The 25,724-nt window shown below is 52.5% G+C and overlaps 2 protein-coding genes across 4 annotated transcripts in view; one reads left to right on the top strand and one right to left on the bottom strand.

Annotated features, from left to right (window-relative positions):
- Nucleotides 1–25,724, bottom strand: part of CDH23 (cadherin related 23) — a 425,144-nt gene that overhangs the window by 94,164 nt on the left and 305,256 nt on the right. For 2 of the 3 annotated variants that reach the window (XM_038744221.1, XM_038744217.1), the window contains exons 25-30: nucleotides 25,032–25,184; nucleotides 21,085–21,198; nucleotides 19,100–19,248; nucleotides 10,743–10,803; nucleotides 9,694–9,842; nucleotides 1,556–1,691 (exon numbers count right to left, since the gene is read on the bottom strand). In XM_038744221.1, coding sequence (XP_038600149.1) covers nucleotides 1,556–1,691; nucleotides 9,694–9,842; nucleotides 10,743–10,803; nucleotides 19,100–19,248; nucleotides 21,085–21,198; nucleotides 25,032–25,184 — 762 coding nt within the window. Of the gene's footprint in view, nucleotides 1–1,555; nucleotides 1,692–9,693; nucleotides 9,843–10,742; nucleotides 10,804–19,099; nucleotides 19,249–21,084; nucleotides 21,199–25,031; nucleotides 25,185–25,724 lie in introns of those variants that run through there. The other variant, XM_038744218.1, reaches the window with a different exon arrangement.
- On the top strand, nucleotides 12,015–17,546 carry C3H10orf105 (chromosome 3 C10orf105 homolog). The gene is made up of 2 exons (XM_038744227.1): nucleotides 12,015–12,149; nucleotides 16,570–17,546. The coding sequence occupies exon 2, from the start codon at nucleotides 16,575–16,577 to the stop codon at nucleotides 16,980–16,982; it is 408 nt and encodes a 135-aa protein (XP_038600155.1). The 5' UTR covers nucleotides 12,015–12,149; nucleotides 16,570–16,574; the 3' UTR covers nucleotides 16,983–17,546.

Here is a 25,724-nt window from a genome sequence, read left to right as displayed (position 1 = left end):
CAGGCTCCCTGGGATGGTCCCCACCTCGACTGACTCGGGGACTCAGTGGACCCATCCCAGTATGCATCCCTGCTCGTGTCTGGAGCCCGTCTCGGAGCCGGTCGTAGTTGGTGAGATCTCCGCTGCGGAGCCCTTCGTACTCAGCTGGCTTCCCTTGTGGTTGTCACACTCTAGTGGTAGGTGTGAGGCACTCCCTGTGTAATGCCCCAGGGGGAGGTCTGACCAACCTCTGGGGTCTGCCCATCTGCCAAGAAGCTTGGGGGAATCCTCCATCCAAAGGGAGAGGGGGAGTTCTCTACCAGGCCCATGGGTAGGTGAATTTCCCTGCATACTCCATCTCCCTCTGTTTCCTGACACCCCAGAAGAGCAGGCCTGTCCTGGCCCAGCTCCACAAGAGTGTGGGTTTGGGCTGACATGGCGGGATGGAGACAGGGTGAGTGTGACATGGTGATTCCTCCAAACTTGGTGAAGCCGTGTGTCCTAGTGGAAAGAGCACAAGCCTGGAAGTCAGAGGAACTGGATTCTAAACCCCAACTCTGCCGATCGTTTCTGTGTGTCCTTGGGAAAGTCACTTAACTTCTCTGTGCTTCTGTTCTCCTGTTCTCCCTCCTATTTAGACTGTGAACTCCATGCGGGATAGGGGCTGTGTCCAACCTAATTAACTTGTATTTAGCCCAGCATGTAGAACAATGTTTGACACATAGTAAGCACTTAGCTAATACCATAAAAAAGCCCCTACCTCCCCAACAGGTGACCTGAAGGGCGTGGATTCAGCCCAAACTCAAGGGGACACTTGGTCCCTCCTTTGGTGGTGAGTGCCCAGAATTTGGTCCCAGAATGGGCAGCATGAGGAAGTCTGGGAGGGGCTTGGATTGACTCATCGGACAGAAATAGTTAACATGAAAAGCCTGGGGTGTTAGAGGGAGAGGTCGGGGTGCTGGAAGGCTCCGGAAATGTTGAGAAAGATTAACGGACCAGGGGCTTGTGGTGGGGTAATAGAGGGGAAATTTGGATGATTGAGGGATGATAAAGGGATGTTGGATGGTCAATCTTGAGCCAGGAAGCCATGCCCAAGAGGACATCCAGTACACGCTACCTCCTAGCATCCCGGTGCCACTGTGGAGACAACTCTGTCTTCTGGTCTGGATGGTCCATGGGGCTGACCAGGAAAAGCAGGGAGCCTGGTCTCAAGTGCTTACCAGCGCTGAGTAGCAATTGAGTCCGGGTGAATAGGAGAGAATGGCTGAGGACCCCTAGGAGGTGGCTCAGTTTTAGAACTAGCTGGGAGTTTGGGCTCATTTTACGGGGATGCTGAGCCTGGGCACCTTACAGCAATCCAAACTCTCATTCAACCCTAGGCTTGCCCAAATTCCCGGATTCGGGCTGGGAGGGAATGAGTATGCCCCACTCCAGAGCCCAGCCTGGCCTGGACTATCCTGGCACCCTGCAGCCAATCTGTGGGCAGAAATCAGTAGCTGCAGGCTTCAGTGACCCAGCAGGGGTTGCAGCCCATGGATGAGGAGGAGGGTATCCTAGTTTCCCACTGGGGTCTCACCCATGTCCCTGTCTGTCGCCCTGACGACAGTGACTGATGTCCCAATGCCGGCCGTCTCCCGGAGCCCCAGGCGGCTGTACTGCTGCTGGGTGAACACCGGGACTTCATCGTTGACGTCCTCCACGTAGACGATCACCTGTGAGGAGAAGGTCCCGTGGGGTGAGAGGGGCCCAAGCCCCCCTACTCTGGAGAGCAGGGCCGGGCTGGGGGGGCAGCTGATAGAAGGAGGGGCTGCAGCCTCGTCTGACCTTCCCGCTCCATTTGTGTGGGATTTTCCCATACAATCCTGTGAGTAGGTTAGGAAGGTGGGGCCAGGGTAAAGGTGGATAATCTAGGGACACTGAGTCACAGGAAGAGCTAAGGTCTAAAACCAGGACTCCAGTTCCAGCTCCACTAACCTTCCAACCAAGTCCAGTCCTGTCGCCCCTTGTGTGATTAACTGAGCCCAGGGCCAACCATACCTCTCCTCTGGCCAATCCAGTCCAGCTGGAGTGGAGGACAGATGGAGAGCGTGTCTGAGATACCCTTCACCCCAGTGACCATGAGGCCCTAGGACCCCTCAGCCCTCCCCTACTGAGGCCCAGCATCTCAGTATCCTCTCCAGACAAGGGTATGCACCTCCCGGTACCCCCACAATCAATCAATCAATCAATCAATCGTATTTATTGAGCGCTTACTATGTGCAGAGCACTGTACTAAGCGCTTGGGAAGTACAAATTGGCATCACATAGAGACAGTCCCTACCCGATAGTGGGCTCACAGTCTAAAAGGGGGAGACAGAGAACAGAACCAAACATACCAACAAAATAAAATAAGTAGGATAGAAATGTACAAGTAAAATAAATAAATAAATAAATAAACAGAGTAATAAATATGTACAACCATATATACATATATACAGGTGCTGTGGGGAGGGGAAGGCGGTAAGGCGGGGGGATGGAGGGGGGTCTCACAAGACAAGTGAGACCCAGTGAATAGATCTTGCTGTGTGGTCACAGGCAAGTTACTTAACTTCTCTGTTGCTCAGTTCCCTCATCTGTATAATGGGGAAAAGATACATACTCTCCCTCCCTCTTAGACTATGAGCTCTGTATGGGACAGAAACTGTGTAGAGAGCAGTGGAAAGAGCACAGGCCTGGGGGTTGGAGGACTTGGGTTCTAATACTGGCTCTGCCGATTGCCTGCTTTATGACCTTGGGCAAGTCACTCAAACTTCTCTGTGCCTCAGTTTCTTCAACTTCAAAATTGGTATTCAATACCTGTTTTCCTTCCTACTTAAACTGTGAGCCCCATTTTGGACAGGAACTGTGTTCAATCTAATTAAATTATATCTACCACAGTGCTTGACACATAGTAAGCACTTAGATACTATAATAATCATAATTGATTATTTTGTATCTACCCCAGTGCTTAGCATAATGCTTGGCACATCTTAACCACTTGATATGCCATCACTATTACCTATTACTCAATACTATTGATTGAGCATTTACTGTGTGCACAGCACTATACTAGGTGCTTGGGAGATCAGAAAGTAGAGGTAATAAACATGAACCCTGTCCTCAAGGAGCTTACAGTGTTTATGGGGAGACAGTCATTTAGTGTACTACAGATAGGGGGAAAAAATAGAGCGAAAAAGCTGGTCGTGGGCAGGTTACCTGTAGGTTCCGTGTCTAACAGCTCTATTGCACTGTATTCTCTCAAGTGCTTAGTATAGTGTTCTGCACATGATAAGTGCTCAGTGCTTACTCTGTGCCAAGCACTGTTCTAAGTGTTGGGGTAGATACAAGTTAATCAGGCTGGACACAGTCCCTGTCCCACAGTGGGGCTCACACTCTTACTTCACCATTTTAAAGGTAAGGGAACTGAGGCCCAGAGAAGTGAAGTGACTTGCCTAAGGTCACTCAGCATATAAATGTGGAGCCAGGATTAGAACCCAGGTCCTTTTTACTCCCAGGCCCGTGCTCTATCCACGAAGCCTTGCTGCTGCAGTGGGGGTGGGGAGAGTACCTGTGCTTAGTGAGTGAGGACTCAATTGCATAGGTGATGCAGTAGAGAGGGAAATAAGGTGGGGAAATTAGTTGGGGAAGATGTCCTGGACAATTAATCAGTGGCATTCATTAAGCGCTAACTCTGTGCAGAGCACTATACTAAGGACTTGGGCACAGTACAGTGGGATGAGGTGATTTTAGTAGGGCTCTGAAGGTGGAGAAAGTGGTAGTCTACAGGTGAGAAGGGGGAGGGAGCAGGAGGGAGAGGGGAGCAAGAAGAAGGTGATAGAGTTGCTGAGAGTAGGTTGGTGTTAGAGGAGCAGAGTGTTTGGGCTGGGTTGTAGTCGGAGAGGAGCGAGGGGAAGTTGTGAGGTTGAGAGAGCTGATTTAAGCCGCCTTAAGGTGGGTGGCCAGGAGTTTCTGTTTGATGGGGAGAGGGATGGGCTACCACTGGAGGTTTGGGAGGAGTGGGGAGACAACGTTTTAGAAAAAAAAAAAAACCATCCAGGCAGCACAGTGAAGTCCGGACTGGAGACGGGATAGGCTGAGAAGGGAGCTTCCTGCCCTCAAGGAGCTTCCAAGCGAAAGCAGCTCCTTGTTAATCATAACATCTTCTCTGGCCAAGGTGAGTAACAGTTTGGCCTAGGTGAATGGTGAAGAATGCGGCCATTTATTTGAACTGCTGGAAGCCTTCCCCCTTCTCTCCCCAATCTCCTTCCTGTTGCCGGGTGAGGTGCATTTAGGGAGTGTATTTGCAAGTCTGTTTACAATAGTAATCTCCCTTTGCGGATGTGTGGTGAGGAGGCTCCCTGTGTTGCATTCCCTTGCCTGAGGCTAATGCTGTGTCATCACAAGAACTTTCACAACACACAAACAGCCACTCTATGCAAAACTAACAGGGCAGAACCGGGACCCAGCTGCTCAGCTGGCAGAAATCTTCTGCTTTTTGCTTTACAAATAACTTTGCTGGGGGAGAAATTTACATGGACGAATTTCAGGAGCTACCCAAAATAGAAATAGGGGTGTCAACTAGCCACACCTCATATATTGCCCCATCTTCTCCCTCAACATCCCTGTCTCCAGCCAGGTCTGAAAAAGGAGGAGATGGGGGACTGAAAAAGAGAGGAACGAAGTCCAGAGCCTTCTTCCTCTGGCTTTGCCACCTCTCCCCAGCTTTTAATGAATTTCACCATCACACGCATTTCACCATCACCATCAGCATTAGCACTGTGTATAATGTTTGATGTTGATGGTATTTGTTAAGCGCTTAGTATGTGCCAAACACTGTTCTAAACGCTGGGGTAGATACACATACTGAGAAGCAGCATGGCTCAGTGGAAAGAGCCCAGGCTTGGGAGCCAGAGGTTGTGGGTTCTAATCCTGGCTCTGCCATTTGTCAGCTGTGTGACTTTGGGCAAGTCACTTAACTTCTCTGGGCCTCAGTTACCTCATCTGTAAAATGGAGATGAAGACTGTGAGCCTCACATGGGACAACCTGATCACCTTGTATCCCCCCAGTGCTTAGAACAGTGCTTTGCATATTAAGCGCTTAGTACAGTGCTCTGCACACAGTAAGCGCTCAATAAATATGATTGAATGACTCCTGGGCTCACAATCACATATGTAGTAGAAAAGGTACTGAATCCCCATTTTACAGTTGAGGAAATTGAGCAGCAAAGTTAAGTGACTTGCCCAAGGTCACTCAGCAGGCAAGTGGCAGAGCTGGGGTTACAACACAGGTCCTTTGAGTCTCAGACCTGTGCTTCCATCCACCAGGCCACACCCCTTCTTGATGTGAAGGGGAACATGAGGCCAATGGTGATTTAAGGAGGGGTGTGATTCGTTCTGAAAGAGCCCCACGTGAGACAGGGACTGTGTCCCACTTGATGACCTTGTATCTACTCCACTGTACTCTTATTTGGTCCTAGCAGCAGAGGGTAGGATAGGCTGGAGGTGGGGAGATCTGGGAATGGAGAAGGTCCATTCTTGGGTAGGGATTGTCTCTGTTGCCAAATTGTACTTTCCAAGTGCTTAGTACCGTGCTCTGAACACAGTAAGCACTCAATAAATACGATTGAATGAATGAATGAGAAGAATGGGTAGGTGACATTGGCTATACTAGTGAGGGTGACTGGGAAGGGGCTGATCCCTGAGGAAGAACTACTGATACTTAGGGATAGACTGAGTAAGGGAGGTGAAAGGCAGAGATAATAATAATAATTGTACTTGCGGTATTTGTTAAGTACTGACTATGTGCCAGGAACTGTACTAAGTGCTGGGGTGGGTACGAGCAAATCAGGTTGGACACAGTCTTTGTCCCACATGGGGCTCAGAATCTTAATCCCCATTTTACAGATGAGGTAACTGAGGCCCAGAGAAGTGAAGTGACTTGCTCAAGGTCACACAGCAGACAAGTGGTGAAGTCAGGATTAGAACCCATGACCTTCTGACTTCCAGGCCTGTGCTTTATCCACTAAGCCATGCTGCGGAGCTGACCTGGACAGGGAGGCTGGTGGTTGTAGGTGGGTGGTAAGAGCAACAGTGTGGGGAAAGTTAGGAAAACAACAGAGTTTAGGAAGCAAGAGGAGCACAGTGCTCTGTATACAGTCACCACTCAATAAATGCCACTGATGGACTGAGTTGACTCTGCTCCACATTAGGTGCACAAAGGACATCCGGGCAGAGAGGTCCCTGAGCTAGGAGGAGAAACGAGACTTAATTATTTGGGATTTAAAGGACACCAATATGCATCATGGAGGAGTGGGAGTTCTTGCAAAGCACAAGCCACTGTGTAACAGAAATACCAGTACATCTGTAGGTTATGCAATCTGTCGGGTTTTGGTTTTGGTTTTAACAGGAACGGAGTAAAAATCTGGGGGCAAAAGTGCTGAGCAGAATGTCAGCTTGTTCCTGGCTCCTGCTTTGTGTGCATATCATGTGGGTGTATGTTTGTCTCAATTTGCATAGGAAAGCAAGTGCATAGGTGTCCATGTACCTTTGTGTGTGGAGGTGAGGTGAGCAGGGGCACGTGAGCTGCCCTCTGGGCTTAGGCCTGCTGTAGTTGGCAGGCTTTCGGAGTACTGGTTGTTGGAAAACCACTAGAAAAACACACTCTATAGAGTGCAGGGTTGGGACTGCTCTTCAGAACTGGCTCCGGGCTTACCTCTCAGGGGGCAAACTAACAGAAGGCCCTGAACAGGACCACCACCCAGCCTGACAGTGGCCCAGGAGAAGGCTCTGGGAGCCCATTCTGAGCCCCTTTTTCTCCTGTTGCTGCGGCCTGGCGGGGATGATAGCCTTAAGGGTGCCTCTATGAATAGACTTAACCATGAAGCAGTGTAGTCTGATGAAAGGAATAAGGGCCTAGGAGTCAGAGAACCTGGTTTCTTCCCAGCCCTGCCACCTGTCTGCTGTGTGATCTTCCCAGAGAAGCAGCGAGGCTCAGTGGAAAGAGCACGGGCTTGGGAGCTAGAGCTCATGGGTTCTAATCCCAGCTCTGCCACATGTCTGCTGTGTGACCTTGGGCAAATCACTTAACTTCTCTGAGCCTCAGTTACCTCATCTGTAAAATGGGGATTAAGACTGTGAGCCCCACCTGGGACAACCTGATCACCTTGTATCCCCCCCCCCCCAGCTCTTAAAACAGTGCTCTGCACATAGTAAGTGCTTAACAAATGCCATCATCATTATTATTATTATTTCCTGCACCTCAGGTAGCTCATCTCTAAAGCGGGGATTAATACTGAGAGCCCCATGTGGGATAGGGTCTGTTTCCAAACAGATTAGCTTGTGTCTACCCCCAGTGCTTAATACAGTGCCTGGCACAGGGTAAGCACTTAACAAATGTCATTAAAAAATAAAAATCCCCAAAACACCAGATTGATGACAAAGGGCTGAGTCACCACCCTCGCTCCGAACTCTGGCCGCCCCCACAACTTTCCGTTGATCCTGGTCCTTGGTTCTGGGTCACTTTTTCCAGCTCTGTGAAAGGATGTGCCCCACGGCCTCCTGTCCCCACTCTTTGCACACTCAGCTGTGGCTCAAAGTTTCCCCGAGGAGTTTGGTTTAGGCTGAGGTGTGGGGGGATTAGAAGGGGAGAGAGGCACTGAAGAATCCAGTGCAGTGCTCTCCAGGCATCCAGGTCCCACCCACTTCCTCTGGGCCTTTCTCGGGGACGCAATGGACTTCAGAGAAGGAGGTGGGGGAGAAAAGGGAGGAGGAGGAAGGGAGAGAAATAAGGAGAAACCAGTGGTCACTTGGTCAGGTGCTTCCTGCTTTTGAGGTGCAGATAGAGTCATGTAAGTGGTAGCAAGGGATGCATGGGAGGAGGCAGCTCATGTGTATTTGTAGTGCAGGGGTGGATTTGGGGCAGGGCTTCAAGGGGGCTGAAATCCCATCCTGGCCTCCAGTGGGGGCATAGAAAGCTCCCATCCAGGCTGGTGGCTGGGTGGCTGTTGGCAGGGGGGAAAGAAGCTTCTGGCCCAGCCTCATTGCATGCTGTTAAGGGGACTGGTTCAGAAGTGGAGCCACCATCTTGGCAATTCCACTGCCTTCCATCCCCCATTGGCTCCAGGTTTTGGAGTGCTGTCCAAAATGCTGTGGGGGGAAATGGTGGCTCCTATGCTTACATGGACTCTCCTCTTCTAATTGTGCCTGGCCATGCATCCTCTGCTCATGGGTGAGCACCCTTGGGACTTTGGTGGCCCATCATAGGAAAATCCAAAATTGTGGCTCCCAGGAGGAAGAAGTTGAGCTCAGAGAAGGAGAGGCTTGGTATGCACTACGGAGAGGGGACAGGATGCTGCGTGTGAGTAGAGACGTGTAAAGGGTAGAGGAGAAAAGGTATTTACCGCTATATCAAGAAAAGGTATTCACCTCTCTATCAAAGTAGCTTGCTGTGGGCAGCAAACATGACTACCAGCTCATAGTGTACTCTCCCAAGCACTTAGTACATTTCTCTGTACACAGTAAGTGCTCAATAAATATGACTGATTGACTGAATGACCTGCCTAAATCCTCTCTGATCACCATTTATTCATTCATTCAATCAATCGTATTTATTAAGCACTTACTGTGTGCAGAACACTGTACTAAGTGCTTGCAAAGTACAATTCAGCAATAAAGAGAGACAATCTCTGCCCACACTGGGTTTACAGTCTAGAAGGGGGGGAGACAGACATCAAAACAAGTAAACAGGCATCAATATAAATAAATAGAATTATAGAAATATACACATCAAAACAAGTAAACAGGCATCAATAGAAATAGGGAGAATTATAGATATGTGCATATATACACAAGTGCTGTGGGGTGGGAGAGGTGGGGAGAGCAAAGGGAGTGAGTCGGGGTAACACAGACGGGAGGGGGAGCTGAAGAAAAGGGGGTCTTAGTCTGGGAAGGTCTCTTGGAGGAGGTGAGCCTTCTGTAGGGCTATGAAAGGGGGGAGTGTGATTTTTGGCAGATTTGAGGAGGGAGGACTTGGGCCAGGGATTGGCAGAGGAACAGGAGAGCTCAAGACCCAGTGAGAAGGTTAGCACCAGAGAAGTGGAGTGTGCAACCCGGGCTGCAGAAGCAGAGAAGGGAGGTTAGGTAAGATGGGGAAAGGTGATGGAGAGTTTGGAAACCAATAGTGAGGAGTTTTTGTTTGATACGGAGGTTGATAGGCAACCACTGAAGGGTTTTGTTTGAGCTTAACAAATACCATAAAAAATGGTTTTGAGGAACATATAGAGCCTGGACCTCAGGGGGCAAGGAAGCTGGAAAGACTTGACCCTCAGCAGGAGGAAGAGGAAGGTCCCTAACCCAGGGAGGGTAACAACTGAACCTGGGTCAGAGACTTGTTGGTTTTTTTTTTATATATATAGCTCAGAGACTTCCTAGAGGAGAGTAGGCTGGCATGTTTGGGATCTTCTTTTCAATGCTGTGTTCAGATCAGTTCCATTCTGCCCAGACTGGTTCCTCGCTTTCATTCTTTGCCCTCAACTGTCAATGGGGAAATTGAGGCCCAGAGAGAGAAGACAGTGGCCTTTTGGGGGGGGGGGGGGGGACTTTAGGAGTGCCAGTGTCTTAGGATTCATGTCCCTCACCCTTCCACCTTCCCCAGAATCCACCGGGTCCCTGGTTTTGGGGGTGTTGGGAGGAACTTACCCTGACCGAGCTCCTCATTGGACCCTGGTCCCGGTTGTAGGCCTCAACTTCCAGCACATGGGAAGAATTGCGCTCCCGGTCCAGGGGCCGAGGCCCCCGCATGAGCAGCCCGTTGCTGAGATGGATCCGGAACTGGCTGTGGCTGTTACCTGGTGGGGAGCAGACTTTGGCCAAATAGAGCCTGGACCCCACAGGTCTAGGGAGCTGTGGGGGCCTGACAGCAGGAGGGCGAGGAAAGGTGGGCTAAGGACAGGAGCCATCAACAGGGGCCTCTCCCTCTAAGCTACTGTTTGTGCCTTTGGGGTGCACCCTGGTGACTGGGATGATCCCAGCTTCCCACCCTCCCCCCACCCTCCCGCCAGCCCTCCCATTTCAGGGTCTTTCAGGCAGCCTTGGGGCATTCTGGTTCCCCCCAGGAGATGTGGGCAGGGAATGTGTCTACCAGTTCGGTTATATTGTATTCTCCCAAGCGCTTAGTACTAAGGTACAGTGCTCTACACACAGTAAGTGCTCAATAAATATGATTGATTGATGGTAACAAGAAGGGGAGGGTGGCAGGGTCAGGATGCCCCTTGGACACAAAGGGGCTGCCAAATCTAAAAATAAATGCCTATTCCCAATGGGGTTTCAGAGATAGGGTGCCCCCTCCCTGTCCACTGATCCTGGGAAGCCTATTGTAGCTTTGCAGGGGAGGGCGAGGGGTCTTCAAGGCAGTTCAAGACCCTAGGAACCTTGGATGTCATAGTTTCTTTGAAAGGACCCCCATCCTTGCCTGGACCATGAAGGACCTAGAATGAATTTGGGAAGCAGCTTTGCACTAGCTTGCTAAACATTGGGCTTCTAGCTGGACTGCAGACGGGGAAGAATTGGGATGAAAATGGAAAATTGTCTGTCTGTCTCCAGCTGAGTCCTGGTGCCAGCAGGCCCTTTCCTGGGGAGTGGTGGCCAACTGATGGGTGGAGTAGGCCCCAGAAGAGTGGACCCCAGGCCTGAGGCAGGAGCTGGTCTGAGGCCCCACCCCCACCCAGGGGAGGCCGGGCCAGACTCACCGCTGATGATGCGATACCACACTCGCCCATACTCGCCCTCATCGGCATCAGTGGCTTTCAGCTGGGATGGGAGAGAGGACAACCGTGTTCATTTCCGAGGCTCTGGGAGGGGGACAACTCCCGTTTGCCCCATCCCACCCCTGTCACCTTCCAATTCTTGTCCTCTTTCCTCCACCTCCTGCCAACCCGGAGAAAGCATAAGCCCGAGAGTATAGAGGAGGGCTGGGACAAGAAGTCCATCAATCCAGATTGAGGCATGCAGGGATGAGGGCATGGCTAATGAGTGGTGACGGCTTTCCAGGATCTGGGGGGAGGGGTAGGGGGGACAGGGAGGGGCGGGTGGAGGACAGCTGGGGCACGGGCAGTTCTCAGTTGAAGGAAAATCCTGTGAGGGCCAACCTCGGGGGCTGGGAGGTGACAAAGTCTCGTTGTAGACAGGGAATGTATCTACAAGATGTTCTATACTGTACCTCCCAAGTGCTTACAGTGTTCTGCACAGAGTAAGAGCTCAATAAATACCAGTGATTGATTGATTGATTAATTGATTGAAGTCCTCCAAACTATTTGTCTGGCTGTCTGCTGGCTGGCTCAGTGGGGTAGAGAGCAGAGGAAGGGGGCAGGAGTACAGGGAAATGGGGGATGAGTTGTGGGGAGTGAGGAAGACCAGACAGCAACAAAAGGTGGCAGACTGCTAGGAGTGGGGGTTGGGGAGGCATTTCCATAAGGCTCCTTCATCACCCCTCCTCCCGCCCCCGTAGTAACCTGCAGGTTGGCACTCGGTGAATAGAACCAGGGAGACCGCACCATTCCAACTTTGGGCTGGGGACGACGCGGCATTCATTCAGCGGAGCCCTGTGAAACTCCCCTGCTCCCTTTCCCCCAAGCCCTACTCAAAACCCACACACGTTCGGGGGCCAAAACACACACAGGCCCAGAGCTAGGGTCCAAGGGCTTTCAGGAGGGACAGGGGAACTCAGATGGCTCAGCCTGCCCTCCCATTCTAGCTGTCATCTCTGTCCTTTACTAATGAGTACCTCCTCCCTCCTACAAAGGGGCGATCAAACCCTAAGACTAAGGGATGGCAGCGGGGGGAGAGTAGGATGGGGGAAATGGACATGGAGAGGACTGGCCCTCCCTCCTCTCTCCTCTGACCCTTTCTTCCTCCTCTCACCCTCCTCCCTCCTTCTCCGACCCTCCTTCCTCCTTCCCTCCCTTCCTTCTTCCAATCCTCCCGGTCGCCCCGCCTCAAGATGTGCTCCGATGAAAGCTGAGCCCAGGAGGGAGAACGGAGGGCAGTAGAGCTGGAGGGGCTTCTCCCAAAGAGGGAAGTTGACCGCAGAGGAGAGGCTGGCTGGCCATCGCTGGGGACTGATGGAATTTTGCTCTCTGGGGCTGGTGGCATTTAAGGTCAGTGCACAAAGACCTTTCTGAAGCAGATAACTCCTGGCCCCAAGCTTCCTGGTGGGGACGGGACGGGGGTCTAGGGCAGGGGTGTAAGAACAGAGGCACCAGAGCCTCTCTGGAGGGGTGGGTAGGTGGGAATACTGTCCTCAGGTCTTTGGACCCTTGAACACCTCCCGTTGTGTCGAGGGAGAAATATATCAGAGAAGTCCTGTTCACAAAGCGAGTCAATATTAGAGCCATGACTAAAACCCAGGAGTCCAGGACCCTAGAATTGTCTCTCCCTTTGCATGGATCACCCATTCGTCCTCCTGCATATATTGAATTGTTCAGAACATTGCTCCCGAGTGCTTAGTATCGTGCTCTGCACACAATCAGAGCTCAATAAACATGATTAAGTTTCTGTTGGTACACAGCTACTGCTACAACTGCTGCAGCTCTACCTTTCCCAGTTGGCTGCCATGTGCTGTGTTGTGGTTCTCCCCCACAAAAGTCTGGGAGGTGGGTTGGCATTCATTTCCCAGTTTCCAGATGGAGGAAATTGAGTCACTGAGAGATTTCTCCCCAAGTCACTCAGTGGCAGAGAACTCTGTTTTCCAGGCTAACTGTTCCCCTGGGATAAACCCACTCCCTTCCCCTCCCCCACGCCCTCTCCCTTGCCAAAACAGGCCTGGTTAAAAATCCCCACCATGCTCAGCTTCTTGGAGTCCGTCCTGCGTTTCTCCTGAGCTGGCACAATGCAGTACACAGGACCTGCTGGTTGCTAAGGCTGCCAGCCGACTTCAGTCCCCACTGGCAGGGCCGCTTCACGTATGTGGCCCCCAGAAGCTGGGAAGACCTTGCTGTCCTCTATGACAACACCATGTTACATCCTGTACATCATCATAGGACGCTGCACATGCATGCAACATTCTGTATGATGTCATTGTATTACATTGTCTGAACAGGAAGTATTTTTTATGATGTTGTAGTTACCCTGGGGGAGCCTGGAGTATGGCATGATGACATCATGCAGAAGGCCGTTGCAACCCTTAGACCTCTAGTGTTCCTCTGGGGTCATCCCTATGTCCATCACTACATAGCCATTGCATTCCCCTCCCTGATCTCTGTTCACAAAGGTGCTGCCCTCAACGGGTGAGGGATTTTCCATTTTTAACTACTACTGCTCCTACTCCCTCTGACATTGTAAGCCCCCCAGGCTGACCCAGGCCTTGCCACTCCACTGACCATAAGCCCTGAGTGGGGGGGGCTTACTTTCAGGAATCCAACCCTTCCCCAGTGGGTCCCGACCCCCAGGGAGGGACAGGGTTCAGTGCTTGCAACCCTGAACTTGGGGAATTTTGAAAACTGGTCACTCCATCTCTAAAGTTGAGTCCAGGAGGAGCAACGTGGCCTAGTGGATAGAGTACAGGCCCGGGAGTCGGAAGGATCTGGGTTCTAATCCCAACTCCGCCACTTGATTGCTGTGTAAACTTGGGCAAGTCACTTCACTTCTCTGTGCCTCAGTTACCTCATCTGTAAAACAGGGATTAAGACTGTGAGCCCCATGGGGGACATGAACTGTGTCCTACATGATTATCTTGTATCTATCCCAGTGCTTAAGTGCAGTGCCTGACACATAGTAAGAGCTTAACAAATACCACTGGGAAAAAAAGGGTGAAAGAGGCTTGCTCAAGGTTTTAGGGTGGAGGTGGCCCTTAGCAAGCTCAATGGAGCCAGGGTGAGCCTTGGGAGGGCTGGATAGCTCAGTGTCAGCTGTGTGGCCATCTGGGATCCTCTGTCACATTAACAAGGAGCTGCTGCCCCCCACAAGATGGGGAGAGGGCTTTTGGGTAAACCTAATCAGTCTTCTGAAGGCAGCAGTGGAACTAGATCAGCACCATGTCTCTAGTTACGTCTAGCTGTGAGAATGAAAAGCTGTTTATGATTTCCCGCCCCCACCAAGCTTGGCAATCCTCCATCTTCCATTCCCCGGACACCATCATCATTATGACCCTAATCATCATCATCATCATCATTGTCTACTGCGTTTGTCTCTGCAAACACAAGCAGCACTGGACTTCGGGGTCATTATTCTCCAACCCATCAGGGTGGATCCAGAGACAGAGGTACAGATGGGTTGACTGTCTTGCCTGTGGCCACACAACGAGTCAGAAGCTGGTCCTAGTGCCTCTGTGTACAAGCTTCCTGCCCAGGGCTCTGTCCCTGGGCTATTTGTGATGGGTGCTGGAGCCAAGCTGGCCCCTGACTGGCTATGTCAGTCAGTCAGTCAATTGTATTTATTGAGTGCTTACTGGGTGCAGAGCACTATATTAAGTGCTTAAGAAAGTACAATGCCATAATAAACAGACACATTTCCTGCCCACAATGAGCTTATAGTTTATGTAATCTGGGATGAGTTGCCTCAATTCCTTGGGTCCTTCTGAAGTGTGGGATTCTCACCAAGGTGGCTGTTGGGCAGACTGGAGTTGGGGGTGACCAGTCTGGGCAGTGCAGGGGCAGAGTGTTCAGAAAGCCACCTGCAAACCAGAAATGGGATTCCTGGCCATTTCCCTGGGCAGTTTTTCTGCCTAAGGAACCCGGAGGGGAAATAAAGCAGGACCAAAGTGGGACTTCTTCTTCCCTCCTTCCAGCCTCCACTTCCAACAGGGAAGGGGCCAGGTCTTGTGAGCAGACCAGACTGGTCTCAGGACTTAGGTAAGGGAAAGATCTGTCCCCACAAAGACCCCAGCCTTTTCCAGGCTCCCAGCTGGACAAGAGAATTTCCGTGGGGTCTGGAGTGGAAGAGGGAGGGAGAAGCAGCATGGCCTAGTAGATATAGCACGGACCTGGAAATCAAAAGTACTGGGTTCTAATCTCATCTCTGCCACTGGTCTGCTGTGTGACCTTGGGCAAGTCACTTCACTTCTCTGGGCCTCAGTTACTCATCTGTAAGGATTATGACTGTGAACCCCATGTGGGACAGGGATGGTGTCCAACCTGATTATCTTGTATCTACTCAGTGTTTATATTGTACTCTCCCAAGCGCTTAGTATAATAATAATAATAATAATAATGGCATTTGTTAAGCACTTACTATGTGCAAACCACTGTTCTATGTTCTGGGGAGGATACAAGATGATCAGTTTGTCCCACTTGGGGCTCCCAGTCTTAATCCCCATTTTACAGATGAGGGAATTGAGGCACAGAGAAGTCAAGTGACTTGCTCAAGGTCACACAGCTGACAAGAGGCGTATGGTAAGTGTTCAACAAATATGACTGACTGACATAATAACTGCTTAACAAATACTATTAAAACAAAAAATAAAAAGGGGGTGCTGCCCCTAGGCCTGCAAGGCAGTATGGTAGGGCAGGGAGCATGGCTGGGAGAAATGGGGAGGGGATTCTGGGTTCCCTTCCACTGTGAGAGGCCAGAGCCCACAGGGAAGGCAGGTGGACTCTGGAAACAGGGGTGCAGTACTTTAGCTAGTCCTTCATCCTCCAGAAATACAGTGAATTTGTTTTGATAACTCGTGGTAAAAATAGTGAGTTTAATCCTGTAGGGAGGGGAGGAAGAACATGCTGGGACCGGGGAGGAGGCCAGAAAGTTTCTCACTCCTGGGCAGGTCCATGCTGCTTCTCTCTGCTGGGAGATGCCCATTGTGTCCCTTGCAGCCAGAGGGAATTGGACCAACTACACGGAGGTGGTGAGAGAGAGAGAGAGAGAGAGAGAGAGAGAGAGAGAAAAAGAGAGAGAGAGAGAGAGAGAGAGAGTTTGTGTGTGTGTGTGTGTGTGTGTGTGTGTGTGTGTGTGTGTGTGTGTGTCGGGAGGCTTAGCCTTCCCACTAGCCACACATATGTCTCGGTCCAGTTCCTAGCTCGGCCACTGCTTTGTGGCTAGGCAACTTTAGCCAAGCCTCTGACCCTCTCAGGGCCTGTTTTTGAACCTGAAAGCCAGAGCTCTTTCCCTGCTCTGATGCTGCCCTCCAGCAAGGCCCTTTTAGAGCACGGCCACTCCAATATCTGCCACACCCTTGCAATTCCCTGGATTAGCCTTCCAGGAAAGACCCAGATGCTCTGCCCCTGAAAGTCAGTTTGTGCACCCGCCATTATTCAGGTGGGGAAACTGAGCCTCAAGGAAGAAATGGTGGAAGGATATCCTTGCCCACCATTGCAGTCCCCATCTCTACTGTAAGATCACTTTGGGCAGAGAATGTGTCTGTTATATTGTTATATTATACTCTCCTGAGTGTTTAGTATAGTGCTCGGCACAGAGTAAGTGCTCAATAAATACGATTGCCTGACAGTGGGCCATGCTGGGGAGGGATAGTGGGTAGGGGAGGGCTTCCTTTTCCCCCACTGCCCTTCCTGGCCTCTGGCCTGAACTGACAAGGGCTCTCTTCATCCTACCCGTGCATGTGTCCGTCCCTGTGTACGTATGTGGCAGGAGAGATGAGTGCCGAAGAAGTCTCCGTGAATGAGAGCTCACCAGCCCCTGGCATCCTTGCCTTCCTCACCGCTTCGGTGGCCGCCGACCCGGCCCCACCCAGCGTGGCCCCGGCCGGGGCAAAGCCTGATCCCACACCCATCATCATTGCCCTCGCCTGCATCTTCCTCCTACTGGCCACCTGCCTCCTCTTCATCACCCTGTGCAAGCCAGCGGCCCTGATCCCAGGCCCCTGTGGTCCCAGCGAGTGCATGCCCCATCACCCTGCCAGCCCCAGTGAACCCCGACTTCGTCTCTGGAAGCGCCTGGGCTCCCTGCGCCACCCCAGGCCGGGCTTCCATCGCAGCCAGCCTGGCTCCCGGTGCCCCCAGTCTGCCCCGACCTGGGTCTTCATGGAGTCCACCCAGATGTGAACCACAGGTCTGCCTTCTGGGGCTCCTCCATTTTAGAGGCTCCCTGAGGGGTTCCTGTGGGACGACCCCAAGGGGAAATGCCCCCATAACCTCTGTGAGCTCTAAAACCTAACCCAGACACCGGGAGGATCAGGAGTGGGAGGGTACTGCCCTTGGCCTAGAGACTTGACCACAAACAAGTACAGTTGAGCTCAAGGGCTCAGCCTTTGCCTCCTGAGGGGGGTGTAAGTAGGCAGCAGGGGCATCCTGTACAGGGAAGGAGATCCCTGTTGAAGCAGGCCCCTGTTGCCATGAGGCAGAGCTACAGTAGCCAAGCTGCTGGGTTCCAGCCCTCCTTCCACTCCCAGACCTCGGGAAGTCCCACAGGAGTCTGGGAGGGGAGGCTGAGGGTCCCCAGTACAGACCAAGTTTAAAGGACAAGAGTGGAATCCTGGGCTCCTGGCAAGGGCCCTCTGCTGAGGCACTCCTGGGTCCCCTTTGCTGATGCAAAAGTGTTCGAACAGTAAGAGAGGAGAGAGAGAATGGAAAGGGGAGCAGTGTGGCTTAGTGGATACAGCACAGTCCTGGGAGGCAGAAGGATCTTGGTTCTAAGCCCAGCTCTGCTACTTGTCTGCTGTGTGGCCTTGGTCAAGTCACTTTACTTCTCCGTGCCTCAGTTCCCTCATCCGTAAAATGGGGATTAAGACTGTGAGTCCCATATGGGACATGGACTGTGTCTGACCTGATTACCCTGTATCTACCCCAGTGCTTAGAACAGTACCTGGTACATAGTAAGCACTTAAATTCCATTAAAAATGTCAGGGGGCAGCTCCCTTCTTGTACCTTCCCAAGGAGGGTCAGGGTCTGGGGGAGAAGGAGAAAGGGGTTCCCAGACCCTTCTCCCTGTATTTTCACATAAACATTCCAGGTGGGAGGGTTTGTGGGGGGATTCTTCCCATGATACCTGTGGAGGTCTCAGGGATCTGAGGAGGCCAATGGGGCTGGCCTGTGCTCACGTGCTGACCCGGAGGGGACGGTCTGCGGGTAGTGGATGCATCACAGTCTTTGAAAGCAGGGAGTGGAGCAAAGCTCTGGGCCGCCCCTAGCACATAAATCTTATGCAGAATGGATATTGGGGCAGCCCAAACCTTTGCTCCGTCCACCTGCCATCCCTCCCCTGAGGCTCAGCTCCCTCCCTCCCTCCCTGGAGAAGGACAGGATCCTCTCTGATCATTCCAATTTCCCCCTCCCCATCTCCCTGATCCACTTCGGAGCCACTGTCCTGGAGATGGAGCTAGCTGGCTCTGCTTCCTCCAGAAGCAGAGTATTCCATCCAGGTGCAGTGCCGGGGGGGACCCCATGCCCCTTCGCTAGCTCAGGTGGGTGGGCTTGCAGCTTCTACCAGCCCCTCTCAGGTCAGCTGAGGGGGCTTTGCACGGCTGCCCTGGGGTTTGGGTCCCTGGCCCAGACCCACCCCAGGCTCAATACAATCATCCAGCCCCTGTTCTCTCCAATACCCCCAACTTCCCGGGCTGACGAACCCCAGGGCTGGCGGTGGGGGCAGCAGGTCCGGAAGAGGATGAAGAGCACCCCAGTGAGTCTGTGCTCACTCCCAGATGGCTCCACAGAGGGCTCCTTTCTTCGACCAGTGTTTACCCCCAGGAAAGCACAGGACCAGCACCTGTGAAAGTGGCTCTGTCTGGCAGATTGGCTCAGCCTCTCTGAAGCCCAGTCTCCTGGCCATGGAAAAGGTTACACTCCCATCCCCCTGCCCAGTCCTGCCACCCCCCCTCTAGGAGACATGGAAACTGGACGGTGGACCTGGCAGGCTGGACCAGCTGGAACAGCGTGCCAAAGGGAGGGGCGGGTCAGCAGCGAAAGGAGAGAAACTCTCCCTCTCTCTCTTTATCTCTGACTAACTGAGGCTGAGGCTGGGGTCTGTGCAGTTAACACATTATGGGTGGGCTGATCCAGACCCTGCCCCCATCTCAGACACCCCACCCTGTTTTCTCCATCCAAGCTTTGCCCTATGTCAGCCTAGCCAGAGGAGGGAAGGCTAATGAGGAGCAAGAAGGACAGACCCCCTGCTCCTGTTCCCAGAGCCCCAAATCCCCCCTCCTCCTCTCCCCATCACCTGCCTGCACGATGCTGCTGGCCTCCGGGATGTCCTCGGGAACACTGGCCTCGTAGCTGCTCTGCAGGAAGATGGGCCGGTTGTCGTTGACATCCAGCACCGTGACATACACTGTGGCCGTGCCCGTCCGCCGCTTCCCACTGGGGCCATTGTCTGCCAGAGACAGAGGCCCAGGTCCTGCTCAGCCTGCCTATCTGTGACGGGCCTCAGGGTGGGAGAACGGACACCGCCCCACCAGTTCTCCAGGGAAGCCTCTGACTGTAAGCTCCTAGAGGGGAGGATCTGTGCCCACTTCATGTACATGGGCACTGTTCAGCCAGGGGTCATGAACAGAGAGTTATGCCGGGTTGTTCACCCTCAGATAGCCCCACCCCAAGGAGACTGGGCGTGGGAGAGAGATGATCCCCACCTCAGGGGGATGGGCTGAAGAGAGCCCTGCATGGGTCAGGCTTGCGGCATTCCATCCATTCTGGCTGGTTCCATGGCCTAAGTGCCTCTGCCCAGCTAAGTTCAGGGCATGGGGAGCCCTGACAGAGCCTTGGGAAGGTCAGAATTCTGGGGTTGGACTCACTTCCAGTTCAGCCTTGATTCATTTCTGGGCTGACCTGACAGTGGGAATGGGTCGGCCCAGAGGATTCCAGGCCATGTAATCCATGCCTGGTGCTGCTGAGGGGGCAGATAGGGTCTTCCCAACCCTCCTCCTTATGGTTTTCTGGCCACTGGATTAGCACCCATCTCCATAAGGCACTCAATAAACACTGTTGTTACTGATACCACTGCCTGTCCTCCTGCTGTGTTTCCAATGCTCCCAAGTATCCCAGGTTCTGGTTTCTCCCCAGTTCAAGCCTCCAGGCCAACTGAATGGGCAACCCAAATGGGCAATCCAAGAGTGTCAACTTCGGTGAAGCAGAGAAGCTGCACTGGCAGAACTAGAGCTGCATTTCTGGGGCAGTTCCAGGAGGGACTCTGAGCCCGAGGCCCATGTCCAGTGGCAAAACTGGATCCAATCACTGGGTAAGGGGATTGAGGATGGAAGAGAGCAGGGGGTGTTTCTGTGGCCAGGATCCTCAGACCAGGCAGGTCAGGCCATGGGACTACCCTGGGGTTGGTGGGTGGGGGCCAAGGGGGAGGCCCAGAGGCTCCAGATATTCTTGAGCTTTCACCCATCCTAAAGCTTTGCCCACCATGTCTTTGTTGGGCTGGGATCCTGCAGGCCCATGCTGGCATCCTCTGTGTTTCCACTATATCTGCATGCATCCTGGCTGGCTGGGTCTGTTCCTGTCCTTTAGGAGCATCAGTCCTCTCCGACCCCTGAAAGTGCCCCTGAGCTGCAGGACTTCTGGAGGGAGTCTCCTGGACACAGTTTGTCATTGTCATAGCAGGACCACATTCCAGTATCTTCACCCTCACCATCTCAGGAGTAGACCCTGCTCCTAGGGCAGATGCTATTGTAAAGTGCTCTCATGAATAGCCTCGGCTCCTGGAATGGGTGCCTTTTTAAGATGCTCTCAGGAGAGTAACTGGGGGCTCAGAATCCATCTCTGCTCATTGTTGACAAGTCTTCATCAGCTTTTCAGCTGTCCCCCCAGCCCCCCGCCCTTGCTTGCACTTAACTTGGTGCTGTGGGCACACACAAGCTATGCGGGCACACTGGCTGGACAGCCCTGACTCTGCCTTGGGAGTGATCTCATCAGGCAAAGGATGCCAAGATTTTGGGAAACAAATGTGTCCCTGTGAGAACTCGGTAATGAAGGCTCCAGTGCCCTGGCACATAGCTTCTATCCCAATGCAAATGGGGACCAGGGAGCTAGGTAGGCAGAGATGGAGCCAGGCCTTCGGCTTCTGGAAGAGGGAGCTTCCTCAGGGCAGCGGAAAGTCTACGGAGAATGATTTACAGACCAAACTCCCTGGACATGTAAGTAGCAGGAACTCATCCCCTGAGGTGAGTCCACCCTTGCCCACCATGCCCCCGGGGAAAGACAAGCTCACCAATGGCTTCCAGGATCAGGGTGTAGGTGGCTGTGGTCTCCCGGTCCAGGCTGACCACCGTCCTGACCACGCCGTCACGGTAGCCGACACTGAATTTGCCATCCTGATTCCCTCCTGTGGGGAAAAGATGGTGTCAGTGGGGCCAGGGAGATCTGGGTCCTGGGAGAGTTGGGCCCAGGGAGAGCTGGGCCTTAAAAGAGCTGTGGCTGGGGAGAACTGGGCCTGGAGGATGGGAGGTGGACCCAGGGAGGGCTGGGGCTGGGGAGAGCTGGGGTTGGGGAGAGTTGGGCCCAAGGAGTGTTGGGACCAGGCTAAGCTGAGCCTTGGGAGAGCTGGATGTGGGGAAAACTGGGGCTGAGGAGAGCTGGGCACAGGAAGAGATGGGCCCAGGGAAAGCTGGGGCTGAGGAGTGCTGGAACCATGGAGAGCTGAGGCTGGGGAGAGACTGGCCCACAGAGAGCTGGGCCTGGGGAGAGCTGGGGCTGTGGAGAACTGGGGCTGGCGAGAGCAGGGGCTGGGAAGAGGGCTCTCTGAACTGAGGAATGAATGGGTGAAAGGATGATGGGGAATAGAGCTGGTGTGCGGCCAGGGGTGGTATGAGAGGGGTGAGCAGGAGAAGGTGCAGCGTGACTCAGTGGAAAGAACACGGGCTTTGGAGACAGCTCATGGGTTCAAATCCCGGCACCGCCAACTGTCAGCTGTGTGACTTTGGGCAAGTCACTTCACTTCTCTGGGCCTCAGTTACCTCATCTGTAAAATGGGGATTAAAACTGTGAGCCCCCCGTGGGACAACCCGATCACCTTGTAACCTCCCCGGCGCTTAGACCAGTGCTTTGCACATAGTAGGCGCTTAACAAACACCATCATTAATTAATTTAATGAAGGTGTACTGTCTTCTCCGAGTGCAAAAGGCCACAGGAGACTTTAAGTGTAGCAGAGCCAACGGAACAAGATGCTGCCTGCTGCCAAGGGCCCCGCTGCGTGAGTCAGTCCCACCCAGGGTCTGTTTGGTGGTCACGCGGTCATCAGGAGGGGTGGGACAGGATACGTCAGCCTGGCCAGCCAAAAGTCCGGTCCAAGTCCGGCCCCTAAACCCAACTGGGAGGAAGGGAGGGTCAGTGCACGGTGACAACCTGATCTCTGGGCAGCAGAGGGCGCCCCGACCCCGCGTTTGGAGGCGCTGGAAGCAAGTTGGGATGTTGGGGGGACAGAAGGAAGTGGGAGAAGGATGGGAGAAGGCATTCTTGGCCTTTCTCAGCACCCTTAAATCCTGATATATATATATATATATATATATATATATATATATATATATATATATATATATATATATATGAGAGCGAGAGAGAGAGAGAGAGAGAGAGAGAGAGAGAGAGAGAGAGAGAGAGAGGAGAGAGAGAGAGTGTGTGCTTTGGAGGATGCAGCACCCATTCATTCATTCATTCAATCGTATTTTTTGAGCGCTTACTGTGTGCACAGCACTGTGCTAAGCGCTTGGGAAGTATAAGTCGGCAACATATAGAGACAGTCCCTACCCAACAACGGGCTCATAGTCTAGAAGTCTAGCACCCACCCACTGCTGTCCTGCTGGTCACCCTGCCAGGGGAAAATCTGTCCTGTTCTTAAAGACCCTCCAGAGGAGATTGTACTGGCCATGGCCTAGTGGATAGAACCTGGGCCTGGGAGTCTGAAGGACCTGGTTTCTAATCCTGGCTCTGCCACCTGTCTGTTGTGTGATCTTGGGAAAGTCACTTAACTTCTCTGTGCCTCAGTTACCTCGTCTGTAAAATGGGACTGTGAGCCCTTTGGAGGAGGGGGACTGTGTCCAACCCGATTAGCTTGTATCTACCCCAGTGCTTAGTACAGTGTCTTGCACATAGTAAGTCCTTAACAAATGCCATTAAAAAACAAAAACAAAAAAACCAAGGGCCGAATCTTTTGGACCTTCCCTGTGACCAGGGAAATGGGTCTGACCTGCACCTGGCTGCTCTAACTGGCCCTGAGTGACTCCTGGTGGGAGTTACAGACACTGAACATAGCCCAACCCTCCAGGTTTCCCGGTTTCCATGAGTCCATCCACTCCGGCTTGAGGCACCCTCCCCCCCCCCCCCCCCCCCCCCCGGGTCCTTTGGCTCTCTGGGCCATGGGAGTCATGTGTTCTGAACGTCCACACCAGTGAACTGTGGCCACACTCCCAGGAGAGGGCAGAGATTCAGAAAACCCTCCAAGTGTGGCTCACAGCTCAAGCACATAAACAGAACCTGGGAGGCTTCCCAAGCTGACATTTGGAGTCCAAGGATGAGGACGACCTTTGGCCTGAGTAATCTTGGGATGACTTTGCTGGGAAACATTCCTCATGGGAGTGTGGAAGGCTGCAGTCCCAGGAACGACCACAAATGCTAATAATTGGAGTTGAGGGAAATCCTTGGCTTGGGAGGTAGTAGATAGCTGACCCCTTTGGGGAGGACAGTGGCAGACTGAGTTAAAGAACCCCAAGTGTGGAGAGAGTCCAAACCTCTCCAGGCTCACATCCTGTCCCTACTTTCCCCAACATTGGCCCTTCCCTTACTCTACCTCGTTTGTTCCATTAGGGCCTTAATCTGGTAGGGAAGAGAGTGCTTAGTACAGTGTTCTGCTTACTAAGTGCTCGATAAATACGATGGGATGAATGAATAAAGAAATGAGGAAAAACCTGTTTTCCTTTGACTCCTTCTTCTCAGTTTCACTTCAGTTTCCTTTGCCCCAATTCCCAGTTCTCTCCTGCACCCAGATCCCAAGGCTTCTGCCCACGCATGACTTCTTCAGGGTGGCAGCCAGTAGGGAACAAAGACCCAGTCCAGTCTGTGGGTTCTGACTGTTTGGATCTGGTTTGGCCAGCTAGGTTCAGGCCAGGTTCAGACACAACATACTTTTCGGATCAGCAGAGACTGTAGCTAAGAAACAGGTATGTTGCCTCCCAGGTTTGGTTTTCCCCAGAATTGGGGTTGTTCTGGGGGCTCCTAGGCTACAGGTCACAGCAATCCACTGGGATAACCAACATGCATATGGATAATAATAATAATAATTATGGTATCAGTTAAATGCTTACTATGTGCCAGGCACTGTTCTAAGTGCTGGGGTAGATATAAGATAGTCAGGTTAGACACAATCCCTGTCCCACATTCATTCTTTCATTCATTCATTCAATCACATTTTTTGAGTGCTTACTATGTGCAGAGCACTGTACTAAATGCTTGGAAAGTGCAATTCAGCAACAGAGACAATCCTTGCCCACAATGGGCTTACAGTATAGAAGGGGGGAGACAGACATAGGGCTCACAGTTTTAATCCCCATTTTACAGATGAGGGAACTGAGGCACAGAGAAGTGATCGACTTGTCCATGGTCACATAGTGGACAAGTGGTGGAGCTTGGATTAGAATTTTTTGACTCCCAAGCCCATGCTCTAACCACTAGACCATGCTGCTTCTCATATGGATGACAAACATGCAGGAAGAAGCACCTCCAACCCCCAGGAAGTGAGGCCTAGGCATACTTCCTGTCTCTCTTGGGTCCACTTCTGCTTCGACGTGGATGCATGCAGTCAGGACCAGGATCATGAGTGGCCCAGGTTTCACTCGAGAAGGCTGCCTGCAAGACTGGGATCCTTGCAGAGTTCTACCTGGACCACACTCACAGTCCAGGATGCTACACTTGAAAAACACTGGGTAACTCCCCTTACTTCCTGGCCAGGTCCAGAAATAACAAGCTTTAGGCCTGGAAGCCTGTGGGATGGTGGCTCAATTAATATATATTTTTCCCATCAGGCACCATTGGCTGTTGGGATCTGAAATCATCACAGTCTATACTCTGTGGGGGAAGCAACTGGGGAGGATGGGTGTTTGGAGGACGAAGGGGGGGTAGTGGGTGAGTAGAGGGAAGGGGCCATGCTTGGGGAGAGAAGAGAACCTGTGATAAAATAGCTGAGCTCGGCGTTCAGCCCCACATCATTGTCAGTGCAGTTGAGTCGTGCCACGCGAAAGTCTCGGGGTACATCCTCAGGCAGGGAGACATTATATATGGCCGGGAAAAAAGTAGGTGTCTCATCGTTCACGTCTAACACTGGGGAGAGAGAAGAAGCAAGGAAGGGTCAGTTCCTTCCTGGAATCAACACTGAGGCAGACGGACTCGCTACTAAGCAGTGGGAGAGCCAAACCCGAAACCCATAGCAAAGACAAACATCGGAACTCCCTGCAGAGAAGTTTGGCCCGTCTTCCTACGGGCAATGTTTGAGTGCTGTGTAAGCCAGGCCCTGGGAGTGGCATGTGTGTGATAGGTGTATTGTGTTACCCTAGCTAGAGAAGTCTCTAGGGGGCAGGGACTCTGTCAAGTGCCAGGACCCTCCTATCCCTCCAGTTTATATACAAGAGTGTGGAGGGGCAGGCTTATGCCACTCTCCAGCCTCCCATGTGTCTGCTTCTGCATGGCATTGCTGTTGCCTTTGACATTGCCATTCCAGGGTTCTGTCTTGGTACCGGGAGGCACCTGGTGCCATTTGCCTCTTACTGTCCCAGCCTCCACTGGGCTCCCTGGGGAACGTGGGATGGCAGCTCAGGCTCTGGAGTCGGAATTACAGTCACACTGCCAGCCCCCAAACTGGCA

The sequence above is a fragment of the Tachyglossus aculeatus genome, chromosome 3 (assembly GCF_015852505.1).
Source record: "Tachyglossus aculeatus isolate mTacAcu1 chromosome 3, mTacAcu1.pri, whole genome shotgun sequence".
Classification (NCBI taxonomy): Eukaryota; Metazoa; Chordata; class Mammalia; order Monotremata; family Tachyglossidae; genus Tachyglossus; species Tachyglossus aculeatus.
This window is presented reverse-complemented; position numbering and strand designations above follow the sequence as displayed.